We start from the raw sequence: 10,125 nt of genomic DNA on the forward strand, positions 1-10,125 counted from the left end.
CCAAAGAAGGCACTATTACTACTGGCCATTATAGTAACAAGCTTCCCACTCACTGTTAATGTACGTGGCTTTTTCTACTGGCCACTTGTAAGGATCTCTCTTTTAGGGACCACCAATGTAAGAAGCATTATTTCCACGGACAACCAATATAAAGAGAATTCCCCAAATGACCACCAGAAAAAGGAGTATTCTTTTTCTTGACCACTAATGCAGGAGGTATTCTTTTTATAGATCAATAATATTAGCTGTATTCTTTCCACTTTCCACCAATGAAAAGAGCATTGTTTTTACTAATCATTAATTGAATGAGTATTTATTCCACCAATAACAGATGTAAGTGGAATTCTTTCCATTTATTACTAATGTGAGGAACATACTTCATATAAAAATCCAACAGAAATCTAGTAAGAGGCCCTCACAATGGCCATATCAGGCGTAAAGACCTATGAGATCTCAACCAGAAACAAACTGTGCAACATCTACAACATGATATTGTTTTTTAATGTGGGGAAAAAAATGTCAGAGTTTGCTCTTTTATTTTAATGAAGTTTGGGAAAGTCTACAAACTCATCCACAAACTTTTTTGGAGATTGTCAATCATTAACCTCTTCATTTGAAGAACTAGTATGTCCCAGTTGTAATCCTATGTCTTCTGTTCCTGAGCTCCCAAGTTTTTTTATTTTACTGAGAGACTGACATGTTGAACTTTTGAGATTCTTTTTTATGCCTTACTATAAATTAGGATGAAAACACATAAATTCATAACATTTCAAAAGTTTAAACTAGATATCTTTGGAACCAATTAACTAAAGTGGGATATGATTTACCTTGAATGGTCCCTGGATTTCAGTGCCACAAGATTACAACTAGGACAACTAGGACTAGTAGTCTCGTCACTTTTCTTTCCTGGGGAAAACTTTTTTTGCAAAATGTGTTGAAATAAATATATATGACACCCCAGTGTATGCCATATACGTCCATTAATGCTGGATTTATGTACTATTGATTTATTACTTAAAAAAGTATTGTTTTATGAAGATGTGTGTGAGTATCTATTGGCATAAAATGCCACAGTTATAGTTATTTGTATCTTCTGTGTCTTTGATGCCATTGGGTGTGTTGTGTAGTTAATGAAATCTGAAAGTGTGTAGTTGTGTAGTAATGAAATCTGATATAACAAATATAAAACCGCAGCTTCCTAAAACCAATGTATAAAAAAGGTTTGAGTTGTCCAAGATATGAAGAGTCATTTAGATGCAGAAAGAGCACACCGAAGCCTCACAAAGCAAAGACTTCCTCTTTTCTAAAAGGTAATCACAATTCTTAACAGCAAAAACCTGAATGTTGCCCATAAGGACCAACTCTTTTGGAACTTCTGCAACTTCTTCCTTAGCTGTGAAACTATAATACATAACTGGTCTTTATTTGTCTGTACAGACATGTATTGTCTACTGCTGATTCTTTTGGTGGGAACCTTATATGCCCAGGAACCAGGTAAGCTGACAATTTATTACTGCAATTATTTGGTCAAAAGGGAAACCATGTATTGTATTTTTATTTTATTTTTATTTTTTTGGGGGGGGTGTTTTACATTTATTTTACCTAGACAATCTGCACATGCCTAATGTTCAAAAAATACTTTTGTCCTGGTCAGTTTTCTGTTATTGAAAATCCTCTGTCAGTAACTTTTGGTTTACAGAGATTCCACCAACAACGATTATAGAACTTGTAAAGCTACTTCAATTATCTCAATATTATTTTTTTTTTCCAGAGAATTGCTGTCAAGATCACTCTAAGGAATTAGCAGATTCGGATAGCCAAGAGAACAACTGTGAAATGAATGATACCCTGGAGACTACCTCTATGGGCAATTGCCAGTTGGAGCAATGCCATAATGTCACTGAAGAAGTGAATAAACAATCTGGCGATATTTGTCCAGGCAAAAGCACATGCCACTTACAAGCTTTCAACTGCCCAAGAGGCTTTTGGTGGGCTCAGGTTAGTAAAAAACTTAATTGTTATTACAATTGTTTATTACATAAAAAATAAATACAATGTTATGTACAATATATTCCCATGGAGAGAATTGCAAAACACATAAAGGATAAAATGTGCACATATATATTACAACTTAGTATAAAATGCATGTCATTTTTTAAAATTGCAATAAATGATGTTTTTATTTATTTGGCTGTGCCTTTAAAGCCATGAAAAAACTTCTGATTGTGGAATAAGAAAGTATACATTTTATATTATCAATATTTATATTTTTATACTATAGTTTATATGTTGCCAGCGTTTACAGTATAGTAAGAGCCAAAGATGTAAGCCCCCAACCACAAGATCTGGGCTATTGTTAGCATTAAAGTTTATCAATAGCCAACATTTATAGCAAGGACTAAAAGTGTGAGTTGTTCACCAAGATATGATTTATTTTATTAGAGAAATAGTCAAAACTTTGTTTTTGTATAGCATGAGAAAGGATTTATATTATATTAAATATTGGAGAGAATAAAAACTTCAAAAAATAAAAAGTAGGATAAAGAAATGTAGCCCTTTGCCTCCATACTTTGGGCTCTACTTATAAAAGAGGGAATTAGATTTTCCTCAAACATTCCCTCATAGGAATCTTCCAGGTCCATGTGTTTCAATGGCAGTAATTAAATATTTCCAGGGAATGTATGAGGGAATGTCAGATTGCCTGCTTTATAAATAGAATCCTTTGACCATTTTAATAATAAAAATAGAATGTTAAGCTAATTTTGAAGACCCAGCTCACATCATCAATTACAAATAATCCTAAAGAGTTTTAATAGGATTGAGGTAGCATACCAGGGTTCCACACCAAGATGCCTAAACTAAGTCTCCCCAAAATGGTACAACAGGTGTTTATTTTTTTCAGTTGTAACTTTATAATGCTGTGTTTTTATAAACATATATATTTTTGTCCCATTCAACTTCCTTCACAGCGTTCTTGCAAGTGCCACAGAGGAAAACTGAGTTCAGTGGGAAATAGTTGTGTCAATAACCAGGTCAGATGTGTTGCACAGAGAGCATGCACAAACCAGCAATATGCTTGGATCGGAGTGTGGAAACCTGGCAATGTAAGTGACCGAGATTGAAGCTTTATTATTATTATATTAGGATCAAGATAAGGAAAAGGTTCATGTGGATGGAGTTGGCTTGCACCACATCCCTTGGGGAAACATAGCACATTTATATAAAACAATAGGACTTTTAAGGTGCATTAAAAACTGCAATTATTCTAAAATCAATTTATTTTTTTAATTAAATCATATTAAACTATAACAATCATCTGAACATCTGCAATGTCCAAGAATATACAATAAATTATTACATTTTGTTATATATTGGGTATTATATGTTTTACTACCCTTCATAACATGATTGCACGTAACACGTTTTGTGGTCATTTAAATGTGTCACAAATTCCTTAGGAAGAGACAGAGAGATGTAATATATTTCATGAATGAAAATAATTAAAATATTTCAGAAACAATACCGTCTTTAGCGGTTGTAATATTAACTTTATAAGCGCCACATTAACACATTTGCATACAAAGGAAATTAAACAAATAAAAGCATAAAACTAAAAAGACATATGGTTGCTTACGGGCATATGGGATTTTTGCATAAAAAAAGTGACATACATCACATTTTTTGCCTTGAGTAGCTTTAAAGGTCTCCTTTGACCTGTTGCATCTTTGAACCAATAAATGAAGAGAAATCCCCCTAGCCCTGTACACAAAAAAAAAATAAAGTAACATGATAGGGGTTTTTTATCGATCCCTGCTCTATACAAAAGTCAAGTTAAAAAGTTTGAAATAAAATTGACTGGACATACCCTCTAAATAAAATGTATTATTTTACAAATTTACAATTATACAAATATTCTGTATATATACTTATTCATTCCTTTTTTTTATCAGTCTTGTACATATAAAAATGTCGATGGTAGAGGATTGGCCTATACCAACTTTGCTTGTGGACAGCGTCGTACTTGTGGAGTCTGGTGTGTGGCTATTAATTTGTCAAGTAAGTACCAAGGAAGTGGAGTTTGGGAATATTTGATGCAAATTATAATTTAAAGTCCTTCAAATCCCCAAACTGAGCTTTAGCCAAGCAGAGTCACACAATGAGTTTTTGAATGGATGAAGTTGAGTTCCAAAGGTAATACTTGTAATGAACACTAATCAACATGATTTCTTTAAGAATTTCCCTCTGCCCATTTGACAGTACTAGCAGTGAGTGGTGCAATCCATCCCTAATTATTCTCTATGAAGATGCCACTGGGAGATGCTACATGTAGTGTCTCCCTAATGACAGTGGTGCCCTGGGATGTTGTGGCGGTAACTGCACTGCAGCCTCATGGCCAGTGTGAATATAAAGCAACCTACATGGCACTGATATCATTAAAATTCTTGCAAATATTGTATTCATTTTTTAAGTATTTTAATTTTAGATAAAACAAGGTAAGAATAAAAAAAAACACTTACTAACTTTGTCTCATTTTGTCTCTCAGATGGTCTTTGGTATACTTTCAACTGTTGCACTCACCTGCCCTATGTCTGTACCATCTAAAAGTGATGGACCTAGCAAGGCTTCTAATATCCGTCCCCAAAGTTCCTATTTTGTCTGTTTTTATTGCCATATTTCCCAATTTACATGCTACAAGGCCAATATCAAATAAATGATAACTGCATTCTGGTGTGTTTTGTATGTCATTGTGTTTCAATGTGCGACCAAAATGTATATTTTTGTTGGTTTCCCCTAAGCATGATTGCCAACATTTTCTACCTGGCTTTGTGCATTTATGGTACAGAATTTAACTATTGAACAAAAAGAGTTAAAACAATATATTATGCCAAAATGCCAATATTTTATGTTTTACCCAAAACACATAGTGTGGACTAAGTGTGCCTGGTGTCCAACAACAATGGTGCACAAAAATTTAAGGTGATGTTTAAGGTAAAGTCTGTTATCATATATACTGATATCAAATATCTACTACAATCAATCAAGGGTATGCATGTACTTTGGATGGCATGGCTAGTAAAATAATTTTGGAATTAGAGAGTGTATTCAAAGAATAGAATGGCAGGTCCAGCCCTTTCCCTTCTGTCATTCCTGACCAAGCCTGGCCCTGGTCACAGCTGCATTAAATGCCCACAATTTATACTTCTTTATTAATACGAAACAAGTTGGTGTGAGAACTCCTGGACTTGAGACATTCTTCCTATACCAAAATCCCCAAGTTGTGGCCCCTCCCCCAGGGGATTCTAAAGGATAGATATGGTTTACTAATGCCATGTCATAAATGCTTTCCCACCTACTTGCAGATAATAATCTCAAGTTACAGGTACTAGCAAGCAGCTCTATAATATATAGAAAAAATAATAGTATCAACATGTCATAAAAAAGAACCAATGTAAGATAATCACAAAACAGGGAATATAAAAATGAAATGGGACTCCCCAAGAGAGTAACAAAATACAGTTGGCATTTTTCACCAAGGTTCCAAACCACTTTTGTCATTCCTGCATAAGGCCAGATACTACTTGCAGGTTTCAGCAGTATGCCAACCTTTACCTGGGGGTCTTGGAGAGGAAAATGCTGATGACATATTCTATATGTCATATTCTCATTCTCATATATGTCATATTCTATATCTCCACCACATTGTATTGTTTTTGGCATCTGGCATCATCTCTTGCTTGAAGAATTTTTATCAAAACTACAAGATAATGAATTCAACTTGAAATTTACCATGTATATCAGTCAAAAATATATAGCACTTTTTAATGCAAAAATTACAATTAAAGGCAAGCATGTGGGTGATTCTATGATGGTAAGACTAACCCATGACGGCTTGGAAAACAAATTTAAGAAGATATATATCCTTTTAAAAAGGGGAAAATAGTTACCCCACTTAGTCAACATTTGGGCATGGCACATCATTTTAACATAAATGAAATTCGATTCTTTGGATTGGATAAAGTTTATCCAAATAACAGAGGTGAAGAAAAAATTTCTATTAAGATGAAGAAATACCTGTATAATGTTTGTTTTGTTTTTGTGTGTTTATATGTGTTCCATTAAAGCTGACCTATCACCAAATTTTTTTACATTATATGAAATGGTGGCTTACCCTTTTACATTAGGAACTTTTTAATTTGGGGGGGAGGACCCCTATCTGTCCGTCTTTACTGTCAGGGCAGTAAAGTCTGAAGGAGAGACCCGCAGCCTCCTGGGATACATATTATATGCCTGCCCACTGCACAGTACCCAGCTCTAGATGCAAGACTAGACTCAAGCTCAACAGGGTCTTCTTTCCCAGCTGATTCTGCCAAGCCCTTTCATTTGTTTTTTTTACATAGTAGGTAGGGACAGATTGGAATCTTGGTCATCCATTCATGTCTCCAATAGCTACAGCTTCTACACTGCCCATATAGGTGATGGCCCCAACCTCTATTGCTGTCCTTGCGCCTTCTCAGGGCCCACTGCCTCCTCCTCATGTTGTTACTGCTGCCGCCTGCCCAGTACCCAGCTCTAGATGCCAGTTACCAATGCTGTCCACGCTCCGTCTCAGAGCCCACCACCTCATCTTCCTGCTGTTCCTGCTGCACGCCCCAGGCTTGATCAATATGAGCCATCAGGATGCAGGTATACTTCTGATAAGTCAGCTGATTAGAGTGGGTGGCATCCTTAACCCTGGAGCACAGCCCGAAGCATCAAATTTGTGCAAATCTGCCAGAGAGGCGCAGTAGAAATTCCCTTTTATGATGACCCAGCGCACATTAGGATTTGGGTACTCTTCGGATTTGCCCTCTTGGGCACTTCACCAGCTTTGAATTGGGCGAGGTGCTGAGCCCCAAATGTGTGTTGCATATCACCACACATTTGGGGCTCAGCACCTCGGTGAGCCATATAAACAGGTGGTCCAGGTTGGTTTTGTACATTTCCAGTAAATGCTCATGATACCTGATAACATCCTATATACACGAGTTGATGATGACAACGTCAAGCTGAGGTCCATGTTCGAAGTTGGCCAGCACGCTCTTTATGTACTCCGAAGAGACACGGGTCGGGAAATAGAACCGTACAAGGTGGTGGTCAGTTCGGTAATGACGCACTTTGCGGTGAATAATGCCACCGGATCTTTGAATGGAGTCTTCCAGGACGGCCACACACTTGTTGTGGAGATATCTCCGGACATCTGCTGAGCTCAATAACTTCATGGCTCAATGTGGTCATCCAGGACCTCTCGGTTCCCGCTAGACATACCGGTGTCTCCCATCTCATCCCCCCGACATATACAGAGGGACTTCTGTCCCACTTCCCAGTTCCAGAATAACATACACAGAAATTCAGTCCGATAAAGCATGGTACCAATGGATGAAGCCGAAGACGTGGCCTTCTATATTCAATCACAAATTTCAGATTACACACTTGCATTACACACTTCAGGGTGTCATTAAAGATGCACTACACCCAGCTCTGGATTCCAGTTACTAATGCCTTCCACACTCCATCTCAGGGCCTGCTATCTAGTAAAAACACATGAAGGGAACGGGGTTGGCGGTGGGGAAAAAAGATCCTATTGAGCTTGAGTCTAGTCTGGCATCTAGAGATGGGTACTGGGAAGTGGACATGCGGCAGCAGTAAGAGCACGAAAAGTAGTCAGTGGGCCCTGAGAAATGTGGATGGCAATGTTAACAGGCATCTAGAACTGGGAAGAGGATGCAATAGCCCCTGAGACGGAGCAAGGACGGCATTAGTGTTTGAGGCTATCCCCTATATGGACAGTGTAGAAGCTGTAGCTACTGGAGACATTGCTGTGTAGGGGACAGCCTTTTCCTATTTGCTAGCGGTAACTTTGTAACATGCAGCATTGACAATATTGTTAACTGGCATTTACAGCTGGGTACTGGGTATTGGGCAGGCTGCAGCAGTAACAGCAGGAGGAAGAGGTGGTGGGCTCTGAGACAAAGTGTGGACGGCATTAGTAACTGGCATCTAGAGTAGAGTACTGGACAGGCGGTAGTATCAGTAACAGCAGAAGGAGGAGGTGGTGGGCCCAGAGACGAAGTTTGGAGGGCATTAGGAACTGGCATTTAGAGTTGGGTACTGGACAGACCGCAGCAGAAACAGCATGAAAAGGAGGCATTTAGCCCTGAGACGGAGTGTGGACGACATTAGTAATTGGCATCTAGAGTTGGGTACTAGGCAGGCAGCAGCAGTAACATTATGAGTAGAAGGGGGTGAACCCTGAGACAAAATGTGGACCACATTATTAACTGGCATCCAGATTTGGTAATGGTGCAGGCAGCAGCAGTAACAGAAGGAGGAGGAGGAGGTGGGCTCTGAGACCAAGTGTCGATGGCATTAGTATCTGGCAAGTAGAGTTGGGCACTGGGCAGGTGGCAAAATCAGTTACAGCAGGAAGAGGAGGCAGTGGGCCCTGAGAAGTGTGGATGGCATTGTTAACTGTCGTCTAGAGCTAGGCATTGGTATCTGGCAACTATAGTCAGGTACTGGGCAGGGAGCAGCATCAAGTGCAGCAGGAAGAGGAGGAGGCGGTGGGCTTTGAGGCGAAGTGTGGACGGCTTTAGTATCTGGCATCTAGAGTCAGGTACTGGGCAGGCGGCAGCATCAGGTAAAGCAGGAGAAGGAGGCGGAGGGATATGAGAAGGAGAGTGTGAACGGCATTAGTATCTGGCATCTAGAGTCAGGTACTGAGAAGGCGGCATCATCAGTTACAGCAGAAGGAGGAGGAGGCGGTTGGCTCTGAGATGGAGTATGGATGGCATTAGTATCGTCGGGCATATAGAGTTGGGTACTGGGCAGGGGGCAGCATCAAGTGCAGCAGGAAGGGGAAGAGACAGTGGGCTCTGAGACAAAGTGTGGACGGCTTTAGTATCTGGCATCTAGAGTCTGGGTACTGGGCAGGCGGCAGCATCAGTTAAAGAAGGAGGAGGAGACGGTGGGCTCTGAGAAGGAGTGTGGACGATACTAGTATCTGGCATCTAGAGTCGGGTACTGAGAAGGTGGCAGCATCAGTTACAGCAGAAGGAGGAGGAGGCGATTGGCTCTGAGACGTAGTGTGGACAGCATTAGTATCTTGCATCCAGAGTTAGGTACAGGGCAGGCGGCAACATCAGTTACAGCAGGAGTAGAAGGCGGTAGGCTCTGAGATGAAGTGTGGACGGTATTAGTATCTGGCATCTGGAGTCGGGTACTAGGCAGACAGCAGCATCAGTTTCAGCAGGAGGAGGAGGAGGTCTCTGAGCCGAAGCGTAGACGGCATAAGTATCTGGCATCTAAAGTCGGGAACTGAGAAGGCGGCAACATCAGTTACGGCAAGAAGAGGAGGCAGTGAGCTCTGAGACAGTGTGGACGGCATTAGTATCTTGCATCTAGAGTTGGGTACTGGTCAGGGGGCAGCATCAAGTGCAGCCGGAAGAGGAGGAGGCAGTGGGCTCTGAGACGAAGTGTGGACGGCTTTAGTATCTGGCATCTAGAGTCGGGAACTGAGAAGGCGGCAGCATCAGTTACAGCAAGAGGAGGAGGAGGCAGTGGGCTCTGAGACAGAGTGTGAACGGCATTAGTATCTGGCATCTAGAGTCAGGTACTGGGCAGGAGGCAGCATCAGTAGGATCAGCAGGAGGTGGAGGAGGCAGTGAGCTCTGAGACGGAGCGTAGAGGGCATTAGTATCTTGCATCTAGAATCTGGTACTCGGCAGGCGGCAGCATCAGTTATAGCTGGAGGAGGCGGTGGGCTCTTAGACAGTGTGTGGAAGGCATTAGTATCTTGCATCTAGAGTTGGGTACTGGGCAGGTGGCAGAATCAGTTAAAGCAGGAGGAGGAGGCAGTGGGCTCTGAGAAGGAGTGAGGACGGCATTAGTATCTGGCATCTAGAGTCGGGAACTGAGAAGACCGCAGCATCGGTTATAGCAGGAGGAGGAAGAGGCGGTGGGCTCTGAGACGGAGTGTGGAGGGCATTAGTATCTTGCATCCAGAGTTAGGTACTGGGCAGGGGGCAGAATCAGTTACAGCAGAAGGAGGCGGTGGGCTCTGAAACGGAGCGTGGATGGCATTAGTAT

The 10,125-nt window shown here is 40.7% G+C and overlaps 1 protein-coding gene across 1 annotated transcript; it reads left to right on the top strand.

Moving 5' to 3' along the window:
- Window positions 1-1,251: 1,251 nt before the first annotated feature.
- Window positions 1,252-4,723, top strand: LOC140339362 (proteoglycan 3-like). Its single transcript, XM_072424021.1, has 6 exons — window positions 1,252-1,310; window positions 1,438-1,494; window positions 1,772-1,998; window positions 2,970-3,104; window positions 3,951-4,056; window positions 4,544-4,723. The coding sequence occupies exons 2-6, from the start codon at window positions 1,440-1,442 to the stop codon at window positions 4,600-4,602; spliced, it is 582 nt and encodes a 193-aa protein (XP_072280122.1). The 5' UTR covers window positions 1,252-1,310; window positions 1,438-1,439; the 3' UTR covers window positions 4,603-4,723.
- The last annotated feature ends 5,402 nt before the right edge of the window (window positions 4,724-10,125 follow it).

The sequence above is a fragment of the Pyxicephalus adspersus genome, chromosome 10 (genome assembly GCF_032062135.1).
Source record: "Pyxicephalus adspersus chromosome 10, UCB_Pads_2.0, whole genome shotgun sequence".
Classification (NCBI taxonomy): Eukaryota; Metazoa; Chordata; class Amphibia; order Anura; family Pyxicephalidae; genus Pyxicephalus; species Pyxicephalus adspersus.

Excerpts from the sequence above, each read along its gene's own strand:
- LOC140339362 (XM_072424021.1), top strand. The coding sequence starts at position 1,440 with ATGTATTGTCTACTGCTGATTCTTTTGGTGGGAACCTTATATGCCCAG. Across the intron at positions 1,495-1,771 it reads CTTATATGCCCAGGAACCAG|AGAATTGCTGTCAAGATCAC; the intron begins GTAAGCTGACAA and ends TTTTTTTTCCAG. Across the intron at positions 3,105-3,950 it reads GAGTGTGGAAACCTGGCAAT|TCTTGTACATATAAAAATGT; the intron begins GTAAGTGACCGA and ends TTTTTTTATCAG.